General features: G+C 24.3%; 1 protein-coding gene across 4 annotated transcripts in view; it reads right to left on the reverse strand.

The window, feature by feature from the left end:
• Positions 1-27390, reverse strand: part of LOC107173724 (calcitonin gene-related peptide type 1 receptor-like) — a 73108-nt gene that overhangs the window by 30257 nt on the left and 15461 nt on the right. For 3 of the 4 annotated variants that reach the window (XM_089228779.1, XM_089228780.1, XM_089228781.1), the window contains 2 exons: positions 21610-21724; positions 9446-9568 (listed from right to left, as the gene is read on the reverse strand). In XM_089228779.1, coding sequence (XP_089084905.1) covers positions 9446-9568; positions 21610-21724 — 238 coding nt within the window. Of the gene's footprint in view, positions 1-9445; positions 9569-21609; positions 21725-23184; positions 23299-27390 lie in introns of those variants that run through there. The other variant, XM_089228782.1, reaches the window with a different exon arrangement.

Consider the following 27390-nt stretch of genomic DNA (forward strand, 5'->3'; position numbering starts at 1 on the left):
TTGTTCGACAACACTTGTCAATGATGTAAATGTTGTTATATCCAATTATTTTCAGTCTTAACTGTTGTACATTATGCAAGAAAAATAATATATGATACGCATTTATCTAAAAATATTGATTATAATTTAATAAAAAGGTATGAACAGGGCTAAAAATTATTCAAAAAAAAAAAAAAAAAATTGAGAAAATTGAAAATTTCTAACGCATGCATTGATAAATTAACTAAAATTTTAATTTTAATTCTTTTAAATAAGTTACCTTCTTAAAAAAGAACTAATATATCAATGTTAAATATGGCGAATATGACCATATAATACATGTTTAGTATAATATAATAAACTACTATAAATATGACATTCAGTCAATTTATAGTAGTTTAAAAATAAGCATAGTTTCTTAATTATTAACATTATACTTTTCACAATAAATCGCCACTAGCATTATATATTTGTTTTTACATAGTAGGTATTAAAAATTATAAATAAAACGTATTTAATATCTGAGAAAACATTGTTTTTCGCAACTACTACTTAGTTACATTAAGATTTTTTTCTTCGTAAACATTATGTATGTTTCATTATATTAACGAAATAAATAACTATTATTGTAAAAATGTGTAATTTTGTCCATTAAAACCACATTTTTATGTATAAACAGCAGGTAACAAAATAAATCTGAATATTTTGAGAAATTTTGTTTAACGATTAAATTTTAATTTTTCATTTAAATTTTCATAACAAGAAAAAAAATTAACTGAATACTTTATTTTATAGTTCATAAAAATTAAATAAATATTTGATTATATGATTTGGATTATTATTTTTGTTGAACTAAATAAATAATTGTCTAAGCACACAACAATTTAATGAATAAAATCTGTACAAATAATACCATACAACTTAAATATACCTATCTACGACGTGACAATAGGTATAATACTTGATTCGATAATTAATGAAGTATTAAAAGTTGCCAAATCAATAAAAATATTTAGCTAACTATTAATTTTCTAATACTAACTATCGAAAACTGCAATTTAGTTTTATTATTGATTAACGTTGTCCACTGCTTTTAAACTTATATTATATATATATATATATATATATACCATCATAGTCCATATATTTTAAGACGAAATTGAAAATAAAAGTTTTTTATTATTATATTAAAAATTAATAATTAGGTAATAAGTTAAAATAATACCAATTTCATATTTTGAAACGTAAAATAACTCAGATAATATTTTCTACCTGATAAATTTTACTGAAGTAATACAAGATTGATGATATTTTTCAAAGTATTCATGATTCAAAGGTTTTATTTATTATATTTACTATTTAGGTTATATAGTATGAATTATTTCACTACAAAAAAAAAAAAAAAATGTTAGACTATAATTGTTTGAATGATATATATACTATATAGGATAGTATAGTTAGTAATTATGTAGTTTAAATTACTATTTTATATAATATCACAAATAACACTATCATCACAAAATAAAAAATACAGAATTTCGTATTTTCACGCATTTGTAAGAAGCAATTTCAAGTCTTCAAGTTCAATATTTTAGAATTACTTATATGGAATGTTACAGTATTTAAAATTAAAAGTAAGAATATCATCACATTATGAATTATAATAAACCAAAATTATGTTCACAAATTATTATTTACTCAAAAAAATAATTTAAAAATCATAAGAATTGTTACGTATCAATAAAATAAGTACGAGATAGCGTGGATTTATATTAAAAGTGTTTTAAAATAATCCTACTAATAGCGCAACTCGTGCCGGACTACGTAGTAATAAAAATACCATTCATACTAATAATATATATCAACAGAAAAATAGTAAAAAAGAAAATTCCAGGAAATAACGAAGTTATGAAATCTATAAGTGACATCGATGCAATTAAAGTAATTCCAACTTATTTGGGTAAAACTGAGACATACGGTGAAACCTTCTTTAATGGACATCTTTCAATTTCAATAGCGAACGCCTCCAAATAACGGACGGAATTTTGAGAAAGACGACATGTGTACTTGTTGATATATAAATCGGCGTCAGTTTAAACGCAACAGGATAAACACTTTAGCAACTTAAAACAATAACAATAAAATAAAATATACTTTATTTTAATAAAAAAAAAAATAATTTTAAGACTTTATTGATTAAAATATTAAAACGAAAAAATTAATAGGTTAATAAAAATAAAAATATCAAATATAATAGAAAAATCAATTTTATTGATAAAAATTAACCTCTGATGTAAATGGGTTAACTATTGAGAATTTGACTTTGTACGGTATACTTTTAATGATTCATTTGTTTAATATATATTTATATAATTTTATTTATAGAAGTATAAATCTTGATTCAAAGCAATTTATTATAATAATAAAAATACAATAATAGAAAAATACTACTGATTTCAATATGATATTATGATTGATTATTTTCTTGAAAATATTGAATCTATAAACTTTTCACTTTTCTCCATTACCTACTTTAGGTCTGTTATTAATTAAAATATTATGCACACTTTGTTCTTTTATCATTAATAAAATCCATCTAATAGATGGATACAATTAATAAATAGTTATTTCTATAAGTTAATCTCAGTGATCTGCGAACAACTATACCATCTTGTAGTACTCTACTACTCTGTAATAATAAACATTATTTTTGTATTAACCTACAAATAATAGAAATACACTATTATCTAATGTTATTTGTTTAATGAATAATGTATTAAAAATTTACACTGAGGCTTTGGTTATGGACTATGATATTTACCTGTATTATGTTATCTAAGAATTTCATAATACCTACAGTACAACTGTATATTAAAGCTTTATATATTATGTTATATAATTATTATTATTATTAACATACAGAACAGTCATAAGGATGGAAGCTATAATGTATTAACCAGTTATTTTTTAAATCATATTCCACTACTATCATGACTCGTTGCATTTTTCATTTATATTCAAAGGTTTTATGTTTTCCTCTAATTGGAAAGAAACATGTTTGTCATAGGAGAGCATATTATATTATTATATTTGGGTACCTTTAGTTCCATTTTCTCCCTAAATATACATATAACAGAGAATAAATAATATTTATAAATCTTAGATTCTTAAGCATGAACATACTACCCCCTTAGATGGGTAATATTATAGTCGATGAATATCTTCCATAATTATAAAGATTTATCTCTTTGTCCTAGTAAATTGTCTCCTTCGTTTTCGTCTATTTTGTTTTTATGGCATTGCTGGTTGCGTTTACCTATTACTTGTATGACAGTAAATATATAAATACAATGTATTAAGAAGTAAGTACTTATAAATATATTCAACACACGGAACATGATATATTAAAAGTTGATAAATATAAAGAAATTAATTTTTAAGTAAAAATAACTGTATAAATAAAAAATGTGTATGTTTCTTATTTATATCCTAAACATATGGCAGTGTTACAATCACAATACTCTCAATACAAACAGAAACACAAAATATCTTACTAAAAATTATATCAATTATTTCAATAGAATATTTTTAACAAATTATAATGTAAAATTAAAACTATATTTATGGGTATAATAATATTATGACAACTAATGGCCTAGTTGTCGATGTACTTGATCAATAAAAAAAAAAAAAAAAATATTATGACATGCGTCGAATCAGGAAGTCTAAAGTATTTATTTCATATGTAAGCATTAAAAGCAGCAAGTCAAAAAAATCTTTGAACATTATTCGTGTGTAATGTATATTAATTATTCATGTTATATAAATATTAAGAATTGATTATTTGTTTTGATACCTATAAGCTATATTAAGAAACGACGTCTTTCTAAAACCACATCAAAAAGTTCGAACTTGTGTTTTCACATAAAATACGTTGTCTTCATCTTAAACCTTCTTATAACTACCATCTTCACTACACACTTAACAAATCATTGTGTCGAGTCACAATACTAAATCCTCCGTTTGTAAAATGTTTATGGTTCACCCATCACCTCTCATTTGTACCCACGAATGTTTATAGCCTATCCATAATTCTCAACTACCCAATCTAACTTATTGAGACATTTTCCTATCAAATTTAAATGTGATACCATTTTATTTATCTTATATTGGTTGATAAATTCAAAAACATTATTTTGACAAAGGTAGGTACCAACTGACTTATAGTTTAGCAACATTCTAGTATTCTACGTGGCAAAAGAAAAGTTTAAACTATATAAGCAATTATAAACGCCAATGCATAAAATATATTTAAATACAATTGCATTATAAATATTGAACTACTTCATTTACAATTTAAATTTAAAAATATCGAATATAGTACATGTATATACTTAAATATTTATAACGAAAAAATTATACTGAAAGTGTAAAATTTAAAAAAGTCTATCATTATAATATGAATATCTAACAGTTGATGATTATATGAATTGATTAAAGTAGTCGATTCTAAAATCTAAATTTAATAAACATTAAACTAAATTTTACTATAGGTATTTATTATACATGTATAAATATAATTATGTATAAACATATATTATCCCTACAAATATTTAACATTACTTTAGTTAAGTAATATATTTAAAAGAAATATGTCAATGCATTCAAATAACATTATAAACAAATATAACGAAAAAAATGTTTAAATACTATCTAATTAATGAACTACATCCAACATGTTACGCTTGTTATGGATTATGAATAAATTAAAGGTTCTATATTACGATTTAAGGGATTATAACTACAAAAGTTGGAATTGAAATATTAATTTTTTGCTTTTAAAATTAGTAGGTACTCTGATTGCCCATTTAAATATTTTTTTTATCACAAATATCGAATATTTATATTACAGGTACCTATGTATGATTCATGTATAAAATAATTTATTAAAGGTTATATTATATTACAAGAACAATCAATTAAAAATAAAGAAAAATATTGCTTTTTTAACTAAAAATTCAATCAAAACTTGTTTTGTATTTATAATTTATACCATTGAATTAATTGAAATTATAAATAGAATAAAGGCACATAAACATTTAAAAAATAATTGAACCACCAAGTACCTATTTTAATTTAAGGAAATATTTATAAGTAATTGAAATAAGTTTTAACTTCATTAACTACCTTATAAAAAGATTCTTTGGTTTCAAAAACTTAAATTAATTATATTTTAGCTAGTTTAAAATATAAAAATCATACAATTTATAATTTAATATTAACTTCCATAGTTCCAATTTTAACATACCTAATATATAAAATGATAAATTTGAAACTTTTTACTCGAGTGGGATGAAAACCATTTCTGATAAAACCTATAAAAATGTATACTTGAATACACTATGGATAGACAAATTCTAACGATGTTATAGAATAGTTAAAACTTACTAATTGCACAAGCAAAACAAATTAATCCCATCAAAATGCAGGAAAACCCAAATTAAACCTAAGGTAATACCTATTCTACAATGATATCAGGTATGACATTATAACATTAATTACTGTATTTATTTGTGACTGCGCGTGTGTATAATGAAATTGTACTATTTTAGACATGAGCATTATAATGGATTTACGTAGATAAGTATGGGCTTGTGAAGGCCTACCCTCTCAGTTAATTATATTTATTTTAAATATAATGCGTATTTTATTAGCTTATATATCCAAGCTTATGACAAAAAAAACCCATGGCTTAGCAGGTTAGGTTGTCTCTAATTATTTTATCAAGCTCCATGTATGCACATCACAGTTTTATAAGCCAACACTAAACGAATATCTTATAGCTATAGTTTGTTTCCCGAGTCCTATAAAAGGAATCATGACATAATTGGATAGTAATATTTCACGACAAACCAATAATAGTAAAATGAAACCTCAAAATACTGTATAGCAAAAACAAAAACAAAAAATCCAGTACATTTTTGCTTGTTAGTGGTGTTTTTCGATAACCCAGTACCTATTGTTATTCTATAAACTTCTTGGTTTTTGATGTGGACGAATACGAATAAAAAATTTCATAAAGGTGAGAAAAATAATATTCTATAAGACATAATAAAACGGTTTTTATTTCTTGTAACTCAATGCCCTGTTGGATCATCACTTATCTCATAAAACTTGAAAAAATAACAACTAGTTAGTATTATAGCCATAAATGCACGGTACGGTTTTCGCGGAATGTATAAATTCATTCAAACGGTATTAGATGTCCAACGGAATTTGAAAATTATCTTTTTTTAGATTCTGAACGAATTGATGAATGTATTGATTTTACAATAATGTGTGTTTTTTTTTTTTATGTTTGTTTTTGTGTCTGTGTACAGCGTAACTAGTCGAAATAATGCTTCAATTTCAAACTTTGGGGGTGGTTTCCGATGTAAAAGTGAATATCCTTGGTGCATTATAGAGGTCAAAAGTAAACATTTTCCAACAGTTTTCAAATAAATCGAGAAAAACAAAAAAAAAATGACTGAAAAACGGGAATTTTTACGCAAAACCAGTTTTCGACCAAATCGATATTTTTATATGGTTGTAATTCAAAAACTAATCACTGTAAATACTTGAAATTTACACCAAAATGTTTATGTTAGTGATATCTATATACAGTTTAATTTTCAAACATTTTCGTCTTTTTTTTTGAGTTATTTATAGACCACTGAAATTTTCGATTTTTTTGAGAATTTTGTTTTGAAGTGTCGGTAAAAAAATGTGGGACGACCAAAAAAACTTGAAAATTTAATACAAGGTTCCTTATGAGTTGTTCTTATTGTAGCTAAAAAAAATTAAAAATCGTAAATCACAATTTTTTTTATAAGCGTTTATAGTTCAAATTTTTACGAAATCTGTCGAAAACGCGAATAATTGCAAGTAATTTTGAAGTTGAAAAATCATAAAATTTTTTGTGTTTATAACTAAGAATTAAAAATACAACACTAAGTTTTCCAAAATTTTTCCTTCAAATAGCTGTAGAGAAAACTCGAAGCATCATTATAGGAAAAATTTTAAGTGCGTTTGAATTTTAAATTTTTACGAAATAGCGTAACGATAACGATTTATCCTCAAACGATTTTAAATATTTGTTATTATTTAAAAAGTATAGGTAAGTCGTAGATACTTGAAAATTTTACCAGTTATTAAGATTGGCATTTTCTTTATATGATTTAATTTTCAAAATATTTTGACTTTTTTTAAGATATTTATAGACAACTAAAATTTTTTTTTGAAGTGTCGATAAATTTTTTTTGGCCCTATCAAAATACTTGAAATTTTAATACAAAGTTTCTCATAAACTATTCTTATAGTGATTAAAAAATTATAAGAATACATAGGCACAATTTTCTTTTATTAGCATTTGAAGTTCAAATATTGACAAAAATTCGGTAAAACCATGAATATATTTTTTTTTGTGTCTGTCATCTCGTTTTGGGGCAGTAAAAGTGCTTCGATTTTTGACTTCAGTACCTTATCCGATCAGAAAGTGAATCTAGTTAGTACTTTGGTGGTCAAAAGTTATATAACAATAAGTTTTCGACAAAATCGATTTTGATTATTGATGTAACTTTAAAACAAATGACCATTGATACATGAAATTGTCATCGAATGTTTTTATAAGTTTATTCTAACAGCCATGAAATTTTCAAAAATTGTTTACTTATGTTGTTTTATTCATAGGCATTTGACATTTTGGGTTTTTAAATTAATATCGATTAAAATTTATTTTTTGGGTAGAAAATATTGAAGATTTAATACAAGGTTAATATTATTAATATATTTAATATTAAATATTAATATATTTTTACAATAGAAGTTGAAAAATAAAAGAAATTCATAGTCACAATTTTTTTTTATAAGCATTCAAATTCTGAATTTTGACATAATACGTAATAATCACAAAAATTCGCAAATTGTTTTAAGCTAAAAATTCATAAAAAATTTTCTTTTTAAATCTAAGATTTGAAAATATAATTCAAGATTCCTTAAAAAATTGTCAATCTATATCACAAAAAAAATGTCCACCGGAAATTCAAATTAAATTTTTATTAGCATTTGAATTTCAAATATTGACAAAAATTCGTCAAAATCATGAATATTTGCAAATTATTTTGTAGTTTAAAACTCATAATATTGTTTGTATTTATATCTAAGGTTATAAAATTTAACACTAAGTTTTCCATAAGTTTTGCTTCAAATAGCTATAGAGAAAATTTGAAGCGTCATTATAGGAAAAATGTTTTGAGCGTTTGAGTTTTAAATTTTTATGAAATCGCGTAAGGATAACGATTTATCCTTAAACCAGGTATATGTATATCTATGATAATATAAAGTATTATGAATTATGATAACTACATGCAATGTTTTTGGAAAAATTGATTAACCATGCCTTATTCAAAATGCGTCCTAATTGAAAAATAATTTATTTGTTTCAAAATAGAATATATGACAGTATTTAAATATAATACATCCTAGACTGACAAATCATCTCCGGTCAGAATCGTTTTTCGTATACAATGATACCTATCATTGCATTCAAATTTAATCCCATCCATTAAAGTAACCTACTGTACAGCAGAGCGACATCCACGACTTACCAGCTTTTTTTACCGTTCTCTTTTGGGTGCTGAATATAAGAAAGTTGAAAAAAAAAACCTAAGAAGGTTCTCAAATCAATCGTTCCAAATAATTCATTAATCAAAACACGTCTATTATTTTCCCCTTCCGATGTTTTTAAGGTTTCGTAAACAAATAATATATGGAAGAAAAGAAAGACAACCAACAACTCATCCCTTCACAGCGAAATGTGACGTCAATACCCATCTGAGAACTTATTGGTTTGGATTAACCGGGATAAGCATAGGTAAACTCCCGAGTCAAATGAATTGCGCATAAAACGTAAACTTAAACGTAAACGCCAACGTATATAATCCTGTTCGATAAACCATTGTTCTGCGGCTGACAAAAATGTTTGCTGTGACAGAGTATACTCAGTTCATGGCCTCGAACTACGCTACTATCAGTTATTATAATATCTGTAAGCGTACTTTTAATAGTGTTATAATAGACCATTTTATCGTGTCAATGCAATAGTTAAATTAGCATTTATCCAGATGAATTACAAGTATTAAATGGTTCATTGCAACCAAATTATAATACACCACGTGGTAGCTTACTATGGTGAGCATTATAATACTTGGTTTTAGTTATTTTTCAAGGTTTAATACAATTTACTATGATATTTAACAGTAAAACTAAATGCTGCTGTAGAGTTGCTTGCAACATAAAAACTGTTGATTTATAAAACTTAGTTAAAATAGTCACACAAAATATAGCTATTGTTACAACAAGTAACAACTACAATATAATATGATATTGTACAGTAATTGATTTTATGGATAATGAACTGTGTACGTACGTTTTGCATCAAACCCCAAAATAAAATAAGGGCATGGAAATTTTGCTATTTCACCAGCCTTTGTCCGATTGATACACGTCCAGCCATCAAATTCTCCGGGACACCAGGCATCAGTATCTGACACTATAAAACAATAAAACATTTTAAACACTATAAATTTAGCTCTTATATTATATTATGTACGTATTATATAAAACATTTTAAAACACAATAATAATAGTTTTAGATTAATAACAATTTTATTCAAAAACAAAGTAAATCATTGTTTACGTTTCATATATTTTTTTTTCAGATTAATTTTATTTATATTTTTAATTTTTTTTTTTTAAACTCCTATATAATTAATATTGCCTAATAAAAAATAATAATCGAACTTATTAAACTTTTTCGGTACAATATGGTAATAAAATATTTAATGCCTAATGTTATATCAAAAACTAAATAACAATATACAGAGTCCCTAAGTGCCATTTAAAATATTCAAATAATTAAATAATTTTTGTTATGTAGCCGAATTATACATTTAAAAGGTACTTCACTTTTAAGTCCACGCATGTATATTTTCTACATCCCTGCTTATTGTAAATCCTTCTTCAAGGGAATTAACCAAAAGCTGTAATTTATGTACATTTTTATACGTTGTTTCTCTAAATTTTGTTAAAGAATTTGATAAACAATAAAATATGAATAAAGTCAGTGTATTCTTTTTTAGAAATAAATTATTTATCATACTATATATATATATTGTTCTATACATTTATTTAACGATATAAAAATCACGAAAAAAAAATATATTACAATCGGTAGTTCGATATTTGCATTTATAAATATAATGCAAAGTAATAATAATATGACGTATATATAATCGTATACAGCTAATGAACACTGCTAATCTGCTTATTACAATCTCAAGTAAACAGAGCCTAAACCAAACTAAACAAATTCTAAATTCTAATCAAAATACATTATTGAAACAAATTGATTCTGGTGCATAGAAACTATAGAAAAAATCTTTATATTTTTATCATTTAAGCTAGTAAAAGTAGTACTTAATTATAGTTAATTACAAAAATAATCAGCCAAAAAATATTAAATAACGATTTGAAATTGGATACAAACAAAATTAAATTAGAATTAGAAAACCAATTGTACTTTTAGTTCAACAGTTTTTTTTTCAAGCTAATTTAATATTTAACGTATTTCCAATATGATAAAAGCTATTCAATTTTTGAAATTGAACGGTTTTGTAACCTTGAAAAATAATAATCCTTGCAAAAACAGGTATTTTATTTTTAAATGGTTAAATTACCACTAATTAAAAAAAACAGGGTTGCTTTAACTCTCCCAAATTATAAACATTCTTTCCTAGCCAGTAGACCTTTTTAAACACAGTTTAATACCTTTTTACCGTTAAATAATGCATATAAATTGTATTAATATCTACAGCCGAGAGTATAAAAATACTATTTAAAGTTGAATTAGTCAATATTAAGTTATATAACACATTAACACACATAATCTTTCCAAAATCTAATATAATATGCATTGCGAATTTGTTTATTATGATAACTTAAAATATTTTATTTTTTTACGTAATTTGTAAATTTTATTTTATAAGACACACTGAAAATATATTAATACCAAACCATACATTACTCCAAAAGTTAACAGGGAGCAGGCAGAGCCGTCTTTAGATATGCAGGAGCCCTTGGGCACACAGAGTAGGGGCCTATTTAGAAACATAAAAAAAATACCAATGGAAAGGTCAAACAATCGAGGCCCTAGAAACTCATGATCCACGTGCCCTGGATATGGGTTTAAGTAATAAGTATAGCAAGTATAACAGTTAAAGTGAATAATGAAACAATAACTCATAAACTACAAAAAAATTCTCAATTTATAAGGCTGAATCCATCGCCATTATAACGGCTCTTAAACACACTTAACTATAACACAAAATTATAACAATATCATATTATTCTCTCTATAACCAACGAAATCGTATTCATCATAATGAAGTTAAAATTTAAAAGTACAAAACAAGAATGTCTGATGTATGATAATAGGATAATGTAAATATTTAGTCGACCAACATGAAAAAGGTACAGCAATATTTTATCTGCCTAATCCCAAACTCAAATAAATAGGTACATTAATATAATCATAAAAACATATAAAATTATAAAATTATCCATACCATACCGAATAAATTAGAGAAATATGAATGTATAATACAAACAAATAGTTATATTTCTTTTTTATTACTATCAAATTGTTTTTATAGCTATTTAAAATACCATATTAAAAGCCAATGACCTATGCTGCCCCTCTATCACAGCTTATGATAAAAATAAATAAAAACGTGTTGTTTGGAAATATTTAGAAAATGTATACGTATACAATTATAATCACACTAAAATAAATTATTTACTTCAATATTACAATCGTTTACAACATCATGTATTTTTTTTTTTTCACTAGAAGTCATTAATAATAAAGTGGGAACGATTCTAATAGAATTTCAATGATATATACATTTATAAAATTACATTTAATGTACTATAAACTAAATTTTTAATAAACCATTTTACAATTTTTAGTTGCCAATCAAAAAATGATGAGATATTGGCTGAGTGTTTGCCTGGTGTATGGTTCGCTAAACCATGTTTCATAATTTACGATATTTTACAAAGTAAATTGAAAAAAAAAAATGTAATTTTCCACATCTGCGGTAACTAAAACTTTTTTCATCAATATGCTATGTTAAACAAATTAAACGCTTCATATATTTTTAAATTAATAGAATTATTTTTACTAAATATATCACAAATAATTCAATATTGAATTATATACAATTCATTTGATGTTAGATTGTCAATAAATCGTTTTTGAAAATAATGGAAAATGAAGGGGTTATGTATAGGGATAAAATATTTATTTTTATTTATTTTTAATCTTAAATCGTTAACTATATGGTAACTATAAAGATCACATAATTATATTTAATATACAAACTTCAAATTTTATTATGGTATATATTACCTATAATATTAATTTTAATACGTAGAATAATATATTTGTGTATGCAATTATATATATTTTTTGTATTACCTACTATAAATTAATAAGACATCTGAAATTATATGTTTCGTTTAAACATAAAAATAATTTTAATTAAAATATATATTATGCTTGTAAAGTTATGATAGGTACAATAGCACACACATTTGTCGATATTTCATTAATTTGAGTAGGTAGGAACTTATATTTTAATGAAATAACGTATTTTATTATAATTATTTACCTAGGTGTGCCAATTAACGCCATACAAATTTTACAAACCTATACAAAAATATATGATTACACACCATATTGTCCATATTCATATAATACACATTTGACTATAATCTTTAAACTAGGTACGCATAAAATAGACTCCTTACATGACAATAATATAGTCTGTATAGCCTGTTTCTGAATTTAATATTGATATTATGAGAAAGCAACGTATCGTGTAATTATCGTGCAATTATAATAGTGTATACATTTATCGAAATAAACGTCATTTTGGGTATGACCGTGGAACCTGTTTTTCTATCGAACGATGTGAAGATTGTGTATGTATTTTAATATAGAGGAAAAAGGTTTCGCCAGATGAAATCAGTTCAAAACGATAACTTAGAGCGGTTGTTTTTAGTGTTTACCTGTGCAGAGTATTCGTAGCACAAAGTTTACATCACCCCAAGGCCTAGTTTGTTCTGCACATGCATTTAACGTCAATTGTATTTTGTGGTAAGAGGAGGAGGGGGGGCGTAATCTAATATTCTCAAAATCGCGAGTTGTTGAGACGACAGCTCACGAGAGGAGGTGAATAAGGGTTAATGTTATCGTTATTGAAGTTGAGCTGGTAATCCTAATTGCCTAAATGTATGGTGTGGTACATGGTGTGAGACACTCCCAGTAATGGAATGTGAATAGAAGTTACAAGGACGACACCACTACGTTGAAAAAAAAAATTGGTTTAATGGCGTAATGCAATGCCCAAAATTAGTCGGAATTTTTCGAAAACTACGACAAAACAACCAGATAAGACTTTTTGAAAAATTTTAAATGTCACTAGCTGGTGTTTTCCACAGTTTTCCGCAATCGACCAAGTGGATCCGATTGACAGGCGCAAATTCCTAGGACGCAACCTACAGTCGGTTTCAGAAGTTCAAGATAGATACGATTCTTTTTACCTGATCGATTTATATAACCACCACTATACTATACTACGTGAACATTTTTATAATAAACTCGTGTCGTTTTATACCAAAACAATCGATTCTGTGACAATCCATTTATGTCCAATGAATTAAGTAGATAACTCTACAGCATCCCTCTCTGCACCGTATTATAATGTGCGAGTAATAATTCTGTTACGACGGAAATGTTTGATGGTACTGTTTAAATATCAATTCTCTTTATTTAAACGTACATAAATATATTATAATACAAGTATAATATATTTCGAACGAATTGCAAATTTCCAGACATGAAACGCCAACCGCCGTTGGCGCCAGTCGTTCTTATTAACTGTTTGGCCATAAATTCTGGACTAGATAATATTATGTGTAATCGCCAAATCACTTCAAACATATAAATACTATATAGCCGATAAAAACAAAATACAAACGCACAAATATTGGAGTGGCGCAGTTTATTTTCGTACGTAATCATAACATTTTGAATAACATTGGTATTAGCTTAGTAAATATAACAGAATATAATATCAAACGTCAACAAAACATACAACACGCAATATAACTCACGCCGCTGATTATCATAAAATTTTAGTCAATTGTACCTATGGGTGTAAAAATGATTTACTATTTTATAAAGACGGGTAACAACGTAATCAAAGGATTATTATAATTTAAAATGGGTCCCATTATAATATTATCATTTTTATAAATTTATATAAACATTGAATATTATGATTGAAAATCGTTAGTGCTTTTAAACGATGGTCGATGGAAAATATAAAAAAACCCTTATTCACACAAACAAAAATCAATCGAAAACTAAAAACTTCTGCACAATCAAAATAGTATTATTTTTTTAATTCTGTTTTGTTACAAAAAAAATAATAATAATAAGACAGATAATTTAAAATTATAAGATTTAAAACACAGGTTTTTTCACACCTAATTTATATAGCTTTAATGGCTCACGAAAAGCGTAAAAATGTTATTTATGTATAATGTTTATACAATTTAATTTAATTTAACTACTTTTTTCATTAATAATTTTATTTATTTCTTTATTTAGCATTACTTTTTTTAAATAAATAGTGTTAACAACTGTTAAGATGGTAAGCTTTAGAAATTTATTTATTTATTTGCAATTTAATATTCTACTACCCTTTTATAGTGAGTAATTTTGAATTGTACACCATTCATATTATAGTGCATATAATTTATACTTTGCTCGCCGTCACCTTTATTAACTACGTCGTATACAATGAACTATAATACTGTAAATATCGTAAATAATACAAAAAAATGTTCTTACACAAAACAAAAATATATATTAAAATGACTAATAAAAAAAAAATTATCACAATTTAATATGTAACTGATTATACAATATAAGTAACTTGTACATTTTGATTCAAATTATCTAGAACGAGATTTTAAACTCTCCCAATAGCTAACCATTTAAAAGTTTCAAGTAGGTATCCATGAATATTATTTATTAATTAAAAAAATTACTTAAATCGTTTATCTTCGTTTAAATATTATCTAATTTTGACCAAATTTTAACTTAAAATATCTATTTAAGAAAACTTATACTTATTTAATTTTTAAATTTTATGTTTAACAGTATTAATTACTTAAAAGTAACTTAGTAACTTTATATTAATTTTTCACAAAAATATTTTTTCTATCATTAAAAAAAAAATAATAATAATAATTAAAATTTCATATTTCTTATTCGTATAAATGCATGTAAAAAGAGTCAAAATATTATAAAAATGTTATCATGTATAGAAAATACTAATATAAACAAGATAATCGTAAAAAATCAATTACCTATCAATGATTATTCGTATTTAAATTCATCAATTAAACCTAATCGATTGTTTAAAAAATTTACTTAACTTAATTTTTTTTTTCCTAATGATTTTGAAAACTATTGAGGATTTGCAATTTGTATCTCTCAAAAGCACCAACTAAATTCATTTTCACATAAGAAAATACATAAAAGTTGAAAATCGATGCACTATTTATTTTCGGCTAATTATCGAGTACATAAAAACAAAAAAACACAGATCATTGTAAAATCAATACATTCATCACTCCGCTCAGAATCTAAAAATTAAATTAAATTATGGTTAATGTATTTAATTCAACATCAAAAAAAAACAATAATAATAATAATAACTTAATAGATACATTTCTTTTTGGCTGTGAGCCAGATAACGTTCTTTCATGGTTCATTTATGTAACCTTAGATCTATAGATATCTCATAGGTTTTAATGATATTTAAAATACCATAATTTTAAAATACGTTTATAATGCTTAAATTTTCAATATCATTAAAAACCAATGAAATATCCTAGGTAATATTGTCACCTTCAAATTTGATAACAGATTAATTCACTCTTATATTAAAGCTAACAACATAAAATTGATTCTTATGTACGCAAATGCGCTAAGTTTTGTGGGTTTGTAAGAGGGATACAAACCAAAATTTGGGTTTGGAGTTCTCTTAGATATATTCTCTGGAGGTATATTATTATATTATACAGTCAATTCTTTTATACACATTTAAGGAGATACTGATATTTTGTATTCATAGTAATCAGTCATCACTGTTTAAAAAATAATTAAATAGCTAATCATATGATAGTATAGATTGTTAAAAAAAATATTATAAAAGTTCTTATTCCATGTTTTTAGTTAACTTCTAAATATATTTATGCCATTATATACATTTTTTTTAAACTATCGTTAATGCAATTTAGTACGATTTATTTAAATCCAATCACAGTAAGATATTATTGTGTAATAGGCAGTTAGGTACCAAATGTATTATTATTATAATTATTATTAGTGAGCCAAAAATAATTCTTTTCGTACCCATGATATAATAATATAATATTGCAAAATTCCCTTACTAATTTCATATACCATAAAAAAATATACTATACAAGTATAGAAATTAGTTGAAACTTGAAGTAATTTATACACAATATTATTTTCGCTCGCGTGTGACACAGATGAAACTAAATGCGTAAAATCCAACACAATGTAACACTTAGTAATAACAAGCAATTATTTTAAATGAATTAGGTACGTATATCAAGCAGTAATATGTTGAAGTGATTGTGCATTCACAATTAATTAAATAGAAAAGGTAAATTTTGAAAATAATTTTTTTTTTAAATATTTAGCGTAATTTTAAAATTATTTTGAAATATTAAAAACACTTTGTTATACCAATTTGACTAGAAAAATAAAATTTATTAATATATGTTGGAAAAAAAATGTATACCTACATAATGTGTATAAAATAAAAGCAAGTGGAAAATGAATATTTTGAAAACCACCAAAATTACATTATCGCCATAAAAATTATTTTATTGAGCTTGTATTTTTAGCCGTATTCAACTTGTCCTCACTAAAAAAATACGACCCTTTAAAGCTAAAAAAAACATTGATGGAATTAAACTTGTTTCGAACATAAAAATATTATAACCAAGCTAACTAAATTCACTACAAGTATAATGGATTAGTATAATGAATTGCATTTGAAATATGTACGTATGACATATGTATCTTCATACTTATGTAGTAGTTTTATCTACAAATAAACATGTCAAAATATATTACTGCATATCTATGTAAAATATACTGCAAATACAATAAATTGATTTAAAATGCTAAAATATTGAATATTATTTTTTTCTTGGCATTTTTTAAACAAAAGCTTAAGTAGGTTAGGTTAGCTACCCGTAGTTCAAACTCCATATAGAACTAAACAGATGTAATGGTTTATTTATAACTGAATACCTATCGATTTTATGTACCTACAGGTAAACATAAATTTTATTAATATAAAATATCAATAACATTCTCCACATTATACTCTTTCTTGAAATAAATATTTTTAAATCATTGTTCGTGTTGAATTATCGTGATGATGAACTAACAGATTTTGATATTGTTTATTTATTTATTCAAAGTATATTTTATTTTTTCTATGAATTCAAAGTGTTTTCAATAACTTTTCCGATAATCAACAATGCTGTTAGTTTTTCAACTCTATTGATGTTGGAGCACCGATGTAATGATTATGGCATAATCTAGCAGTATTAGTCAAACTCAAATTATATTATTATCAATATATAAGCGCAATACAAACAGATGATTTTCGATAACAGAAAAAAGAAAACATTTCTACCCCTGGACTACAATACTCAAAAAGTTTATTTCCAGAACAGCGACAATTTCATTTTTATAAGAAATAAGTATAGGAACAATTTTACAACCATACAATTATTAAAAACTTAAAATAAAAGGCAAAAGACAAATATCATTTTTAAGCACTTATAAAACACGGTAATAAAAAACATTAACTTATTAGAGTGCGATTAATACCACATGATTTATACTTTATAGTTGATACATTTGTATAGAATTTAATAAATATTTCACTTTCTATGTCACTATCTAACATAAGATTCATAATTAAAACATTAAAACATAGGAATTTTAAAAATGTAGATATTGGACATTATCAACAATCATAATTAATTAACTTTACTTGAACGTCAATTTGCTACCTTTTTCATAATATCTTAAACAACTTATGTGTGCTTCGTATCCATCATAATCATTAAAAATTTAATGTTTAGTGTGAATAAATATTATTAACTGTATGTATGACAGTTGACATTTTTTAATAATTTATTGGAGATTACATTAACATTTATCAATTCAAATGATAAAAATTTAAAATTTAATGTTCATATTTTATTTATCATGCATAATTATTATCGATAAATTTAATGGAGATAGATATACAACATTTTAAAATCAATTCAATTTAATTTCATATATTTTTGTAAATAATAAATAACCACATACTGAAATTCAATAACATAAAATTATATTCAACATACTTTGATAAAAGCATTTTTTTTTCTGTTTCAAAATAATAATAAATTATTGATGCCCATTTAATTAAAGTGATACAATACTATTACTAACCAATCCAGTTATGAAATATTTTAATTAATAGTTTTTTTTAATAATCAAACGAAACCGTAAAATACTTGTGGGTGATAAAAACACAACAAAAATATCTTTTGTCGTATTATATGATGAACTATTCCACTCATTATTATAACTTATAATAAATAAATGTATTAATAATAATAAAATATATATATATGCGATATTAGTAAACATCGAATTGGGATATAACTATCTTTAATTTGAGATCTATAGTAAAATTCTTAAATACGATCCTATTTAATAAATATAATTAGTAATTACATTACATTCAGCTCTTCAAGTGTGTTCTGTGTTTCAATCTAATACTTAAAAGTACATCACTACCTGATATTAAAATAACTTGATAATTTTTAAAAAGGTACCAAGTAAGTATTTAATAAACATATTATAATATATCATGTTAAAATAATCGAATTTAAGTTTTGTTTATACTATACATAAACAGTTTGCAAAATAAACTACTCGTATATGTATTTAAAAATTTAAACTTATATTGATTAGGTACTTCGTTTGTATGTTTAACTCGATATGGTTATGGTTTCCATACGAATAATAAAAAATATATAATTTAATTATATAGTATATTTTTGTGAAATTTTCGATTTTCTTTTACCTTTTCGCTGATAAAAAAACTTATTGACGTATCAATAATTAATTGACGTACTTCTAATAAAAACCTTAGTGAAATGTGAAACTAAATTTAAAAAATATAGTTTGTTATATTCTGAAAAAATGACTAAATAATATTAAGTTCGTGTATGTTTTTCGAAAGTTTGTCGTTTAAAATATGCACATAATATTGTGGTAACCACCTACGGAACATTTTATAACAGGTAAATTTCAATTTAACAGGATCCTATACATTAATCCAGACTATAGAAGAACATTTAAACTACCTACATAAACAATCTATGTATAAAATAGCAATCTTATACTTTAAATGTAATTTAAGGTTAAAGGAATTTTAATTTGGTTTATATTATATTTTTTTTAAAATGCGCAAACATTTTCTAAACTTAGCGGTATTATTTGAAATTATATAAATTATACAAACAAAACAGTTTTATTTAATATTCTTATTACATAATTTAATACTAGAGAAAAATAAATAAATTATAAAAAACAAATCTAAAATAATATTGTTGAAAATAAAAAATACCTACCTATAGTTTTCTTTAAATACTATTTAATATTATTTTAAACTAAAATTTAACAAACTAATTAATAATGATAAATATATCTATTTTTTTCTTATAATCGAACATAGCCAAAAACCATATGATTTGTTTGATCCATCACATCAACAATTAGAACACCATTTCTACTATTGTACCAACACTTTAATCTTTGATGAACTATACGTTTATACATTAAAATTATTACACATGTCCCTATTTTCCACGTGAACGATGAGCGAATAATTTATCATGTCAAATTAGTTTCATCCTAGAATATTACATAATAAGACAGTTACAAAACCACGAGAACTTTTTAAAAAATATCAAAAATATTGTATATATTAGTTACACACAGTAACCTGTTTAAAAAGAATAGAACAAAACATTTTAAAAGAGGCCAATATAGACTTAAGTTGTCTCAAACATTATACGTCTTGTCACGTTAGTTCGTTTGAAACCCATCACAAATTTATTTAAGTACCAACTCAAAACTCGTTATCACCTCACTATCATTTCATCACACATTTTAGATTTTAATAAGCGGAGCGACCAATATACTGATGCAATATTGATATTTTTTTATATTCTGAGGAAAGTAATGAATGTATTGTTTTTATGATGATGTTGTTTTTTGTGTGTTTGAAGATACTTTTTAAATTTGAAAAAATATGTTGATTTTTAACCCATTATGTTTTTAGCAGAAAAATGAATCTAGTTATTATTTAGTGATAAGTCAAAATTAAAAAGTTTCTAGTATTTTTATTGGAAAAGACAAAAAGGGATATTTTTCAGCTATATACCTTTTTAGGTATTTTGTTTTTTCGTTTTTTTTCCTTTAATATCAATATAAAAAGGGCCACTTTCATTCAAAAATAGTAATTTTGGTGCTAGTCCATTATAATTTAAATTAAATTTTAGCATACAGTTTACTTAAGATTATGGCAGAGATAGTTTAAGAAAATAAACCATTTAAATATACATCATTAATAGTTACACGATTTTGTTGTAAATCAAAAATATTTATTGGTGGGGACTTTAACGTAGGTTTATAATTATATTTTATAAAGATATAGACTGAAATTTTCAAAACATTTTGATTAATTTATGATATTTTCACCGTTCTGCGGTAACTCAATTTTGACTTAAATCTTGATAAAATATGATATATGATATAAATATAATATATTATTTGGATAATTGAAATAAATAAATAAAATTAATATTATATAATTAAAATTAATTAATAAAATAAATATAATATAATTGAAATTGATTAATCCAACAAATGTATTACCAATGTAATTTCGTTCTGAATCGTTTTTCGTATTATTAAATCAAAATTTATCGTATAAATTGCAGTGATATTGCAGTTGATCAATAAATTACGAGGTACACTCGACATCTACAACTATACAGCAGAGTGATAAGCTACTTTACTCCTTCTTTTAAAATATTTATTTATTATAATACAAATTGTGCATAAGCTAATTAGATTTGAAAGGGTCATATCACACGAGTATATAGACATTGCTATGCAATGAATGATAAATTCGATATATTAATATTATAATCATTTTCATTAGAATGAAATATGAATTTGTTTTTTATCTCTAAAAGACATCGTATCTATCGTATATGATAACATAGTTTATTAATCTTTAAGTTTTATTTTAAAAAAAAACGTTTACGGGAAAAACTCACTTGGTGGGTCATCTATGATGGATTCACACATTTTTCTTCGTTTAGCAATAACTTGATGTAAAATATGATTGTCCTGGATATTAGACAATCCATATTGATAATCAGCCATCATCAACTGAAAATAAAATAAAGTTATATTTTTTTTATATCATACTTGCCTACTTTTTTGGGCATTTAAAGCATTATTTTAAATTTAATTCCCTACTTTCAATAAATTAATTGACAAATATGATGCGAGTCATATATTATAATATAAAATATGTATTACACATAGGTTATAAAGGTAAATAAACGGATAAAATATAAATAATTTATAAGTTACGAACAATAAAACTAACAACTACCTAGTATATATAACTCGTATTTTATTTTTTATTTAAAAAATAAAAATAAATATTGTTATGTATGTCGATTAACAGATACCTACATGCGTTTATAAAATACTTATAACCAAATTTAATATACAGTTGGGATGAAATTTTAACTAAGCAAAACATGTGTAACCTTCATCTAACTAAACTGACAATATTGGATTATACCATATAAAATGTTAGTCTATTTATTAGACTAGTATACTAGTTTTGACTTTAACTTCAACTATCCTGTAATAATATTGCAATGTTTATAAATCAAATCAAATTATAAATTTCGAAAATTGCATATTGGTCACAGAATAATATGACACCTTACCTATATTTATTATTGAATGTATAAATACATTATAAAACAATTTACATAAAATAATTTTAAAAGAAAGTAAAGTTTTTAAAATTATTATAATTATTTCAGTAAACGTTATGAACTAATTATACTTAGTTATTATATAAAATAATCATATGCATACGCTAATATCGAAGTAATAATTAAAACAAATATGAAATAATTGTATCAATGTAGATAGGTAATTAAATTATTTATTTAAACGTAAAACTACAAATACAAATTTATAAATTCCTAAGAATTGTTTTAGACTATATAAACTATAAAAAAAGGAATTCAAGAATTGTTGTCTTTGATCAAATATTAATTAAAATTAAAACAAAAAAATCCCGGTTTAATTCCTGCATTTTTCAGACATAACGATAACAAAAAAACAGAATAATGGTCTTAAAACAAGAATATACGCATAACGAAATTATAAATGTTCTAAATCTATACATATCTTGTACCTATTTATATTAAATCTCGGAAATATTATATCATATGTACGGGGCAGTATAAAAATAATTGTGTGCGTTTCAAAAATAAAGTAATTACCTACCCATACATCATATTATAGATTGGTAAATGATTTCAAACCTCGATATTTCAACATTAATAATATTATATAATATATAATATTACAATGAGAACTACGCTTAAATCATTTTCAAACACCATTAAAATAATAATATGATCGTCATTTCATATGGCGCCACTTGTTTACAGAAAAATATAGCTTTGGTTTAAGGGATAACTGTCAAGACTCACGATGCACGCCTAATAGCGTCCATCAGCGTATATTCGGTCATTTTCCAACTCGACCATTATACGGTCACGTGTAAAGCTATATTGTGATAGTCCATTAGGTTTTACCTTTCTATTTTCCGTCCGATTCAGCTATATGTATTGTTCGCCGCGGATTGTTATTCCTTTTTATTATTACGTTCCTCAGCGATTTGTTTTTTTTTCCGTGCCCTAAATTTCTACGGATACGTTATGTATGCCCGTTTGCGATAATACAGTATACGTTCAGTGTTCACTTCTAGCCTTTGTTTAGCCGGTAATCCGCTGGAACCACATATTATATTATCCCTTATATTATATTCCATTATCTGATATGACTGAGGCAAACAATATTGAATCTCAAGTGTTCCTCTTGTATTTTGTAAGCTTTTCAAATTATTTATCGTTACCAACCATACCGAAATTAAAATTATACCAAATTACTGGTGTTTGTTTTCTAAAATGATTCAAACCCTTCAACCCTAAGAGAAAAATTTCAAAAGTTAAAAACACACACACATACATATTATAAATATAACATTTTACATCCCTGTCGACTTATTAAGAAACACTTTGTAAAATTATCAACAAGTCTTGAAAAAAAATGTATTCAATATTAATGGCACAGTAGGCATTATGTGTTATCATTTCAAAATAATAATATGATTTAATAATTTAATCTTTTACTATTAGTCTATGCGTACCTTATAAATGCCTCAGTGACACACGATACTATTAATCTATTAGTAACACAATTAAATTTATAGTGATAAGTAGTTGAAATAAATGTCCTTTACGGCTTTTTATGACATTATTACCTATTAATTTCAATTAAAGTAATTTAATGTTTAAATAAATCATAAATATTACATTAATGATTAAAATGATCAAACAGTTATCTATGAATTACAAGATAAAGGTTGAGTTTAACAAGAGGAAGTGCAATCACTGGATGATTTCATCCCTCACTCAATTCGTGTTTTTATTAACTGTTGTAGCACATAGATAATCTTATTATGCCTTTGAGTACAGATTGTATATTCTCTAATAAAAAATTTAAAAAAAAAAGTGTTTAACAAGTTGAGTAAATAAATTACATCTAAGATTTATAGTTAATACAATATTCATCATACATTATTGTTAATTAAATCATAGTTGATTCCACAATTGCACTTTATCCAAAAAAAAAAAATTGAAAAATAAATACTCAACTAAATATCTAAGAGGAATATAAAAGGCAATAATAATGGTTAACAATTTTGTTTTTTTTACAACAATATAAATTGTTAATACGAATAAGACAAAAACGATATTTACAAAACCTAATTAAAACCCAAGAATTGAAAATGTTTACGATCAAATGATTTATTTACAATTTATTTTACCCACAAAATAATCAAATACCTATTGAAATATTACAATTAAAAAAAATATAAATTACGTTTTTCAATGATTTTATTTTAAAATGTCTACTTTGATTGTTTACTGCCTTAAAAATTAATTTGCAAAAAAATATAAAATACAAATAAATAAAAAAGTCAATTTAATAATTACTAAATATAATTAGATCGACCAATATTACTTTTGAATACTTTGTATTAAATACCAAGTATGAATAAAATACTTGGTTACTTAATTCAATAATATGAGTTATTTCAAAAAAATTTTTGGACTGTACCACTCAACTACAAACCTAACCTAACCAATATAAAAACGAAAATGCTAAAACACGAGTATCGATTAAAATGTTGATCACAACCATGATTTCAAACATTCTTATATTTACATACAACATCTATTTAGTAATATTGAACTTGGTTAGAAAAGTAAACAAGTTTCAACAGATACCCTACCTCAAACATCTCATATACATCAGAAAACTCGTATTTTATTTAATTTTGCCATTATTTGTTATGTCTAGATAGAAACACAGTATTATAACATAAATAAAAAAAATAACTGAACGTCCACTGCACGTTATAAGTTAGATTATACTTTTTTTCTATAAACTACTTGATGCAAGTAGCAAGTAAAAATTGTTATTTTTTATTATTCATAAGATAAATTTTTCAATATTATACAAACTTTATGTACGTTTTATCCATTATATATTTATATATATTATTAATACCTAATTCAAAAAACGGAAAAACTTATCGTACAAAGTATACCATTGATATAAGTACCTACTTTTATTATGCCTTTTCATCGTTGTTTTACAACTTTTGCAGTATAATTGTTGACCTTAGTTTTTCCCATTAGCTATTATTCTAGTGTTTTATTAACTTAACAACACGTTTCACAGTACCATTAATAACTTTGAAACTATTCATTATTTTTCGACCGTTATTTAATAATCAAAATTAACTTTTCATGTATAAGAGGGTCTTTTGAGACAAAACTATATGATTGATATTATATACTATGCATGCAGAGAAATTTCGTTTTGCCATAGACACAAAATATTCGATCGTATTCTAAAAAATTCTGTAATAATACAATAATAACAAAGTATGTTATGTTATATTTATAATACAATTTGAAACTTATACCTAATACTTATTCAAAAACTAAATCACAAAAAAAAATCTAAAGGAATAATAATATTATTCATATAACTTTATTGTTTTCACTTGGGCATCCATCTCATAATGACTATTATAACCAATCTCTTTAATTGAATATTAAACTCATTTGCATATTAAAGTATTTAGTAAGATCGAAATTTAAACTGAACGATTTATTTAAAAATTGATTAAAAAAAAAAACTATACGTAAATTACTGTAAAATTTAACAACCTACTAAAACATATATTTTAATGTTCTAGGTCACTTGTACGGTTGAGCATTAAAAGTCTCAAACGCGCGAACACTTTGTACTATTATAATATATTATATAGTTTTAAAGTATATATATATGTATATACTATATATTATATACAATTTTATTAAAAATGTTATTAAGTTTAAATATTATTTGGTAAATCTAAGTATCTAAAGTATCTTATACATTCTAAATATACATGTAATTCCCAAGCGTGATATTGCTTGTACCTTATCGTTTGTGTTTATCGTCGCAATCGTATATCACCCGTCTATAATATGGCCACAAATTCAGCAACATGGATTAGCAAAATTGTATAAAGAAAATTAACAGATTTCCAAAGAGTGCAAAATAATTACTTCATTGACATTGTACACAGTTTTAATTATATTATTTTATAGTGATATACTATATTTTATGAAGTTTTTAAGAAATTGACTTTTTTATATTTAATTTTTACATTTTAATAATTTACAATATATATACATACTTAACACTTATTTATAACTATATACAAACTGTCTACCTTCTGTAATCTAAATTTTTACCTAACCGAACAAAGTATCCGCGTTATGCAATTTAAACAATGGACCGTATAAAGTGACCGTTACCTTTTAAATTCATATCTTTGATATCCAAATATTACATACTACTTATTCTATAATATTTATTCACAATTATGAGATTATGACAATATTGCTTTCAACATCAAAATTTATTTATCAGTATATTCTGTCAACAACCATTTTTTGACGAAATTATTCGTGATGTTTAATGAGATTTTTCTATAGAAATATCATAAATCCAAGAATTGTATTACAGGATGGGTTGGTGAATTTATTAATGATATGAACCGATTTGTCAAAGCTGACATAAAAAAACTTCTTCACCAGCATTAAAGACATTACGAACAAATAATTTTTACTTTAAGGTCATAGAGTGATAAATTACTGGTATAGCATTGAAAAAACTATTTTAACATCTATCTCTGTTTGAAAAATAACGATATTTTTCAACATCTGTACTAGTTTGTCTTACAATCAGTAACTAGCGAATGCGGCATGCCAACAGTGGTTTATTTACTTTTTTAACATTAATGACCTAACTAAAAGCTGTACATTCCAAATTATAATTTGTAATAGACGATAGTTACAATAAATTGAACCAATTTTATATGAAAACATGTAAAAGTCAACCATTTATCAATGATTTTTTAACCTAAATTTCACGAAACAAGCGCAACATCGACTAACCTATATATAAATATATTATAATAAAATCAAAGTCGCATTGAAGGTTTAACGAATTATGATTCATAGGTTAACAACTTCAAAAATCCATAGACAAAACTATAATTGTTATTGTATTTCAATTAATGAGAAAGAATCGATGAACAGATTGATGAACTATTTGAAGAACAAAAAATAAAAAAGGCGGGTAAGTCGTGGATGTCGCTCTGCTGTACAGTAGGT

Source organism: Diuraphis noxia, unplaced genomic scaffold (assembly GCF_037042655.1).
Source record: "Diuraphis noxia isolate RWA-SAM2 unplaced genomic scaffold, SU_Dnox_SAM2 contig0005, whole genome shotgun sequence".
NCBI classification, from domain to species: Eukaryota; Metazoa; Arthropoda; class Insecta; order Hemiptera; family Aphididae; genus Diuraphis; species Diuraphis noxia.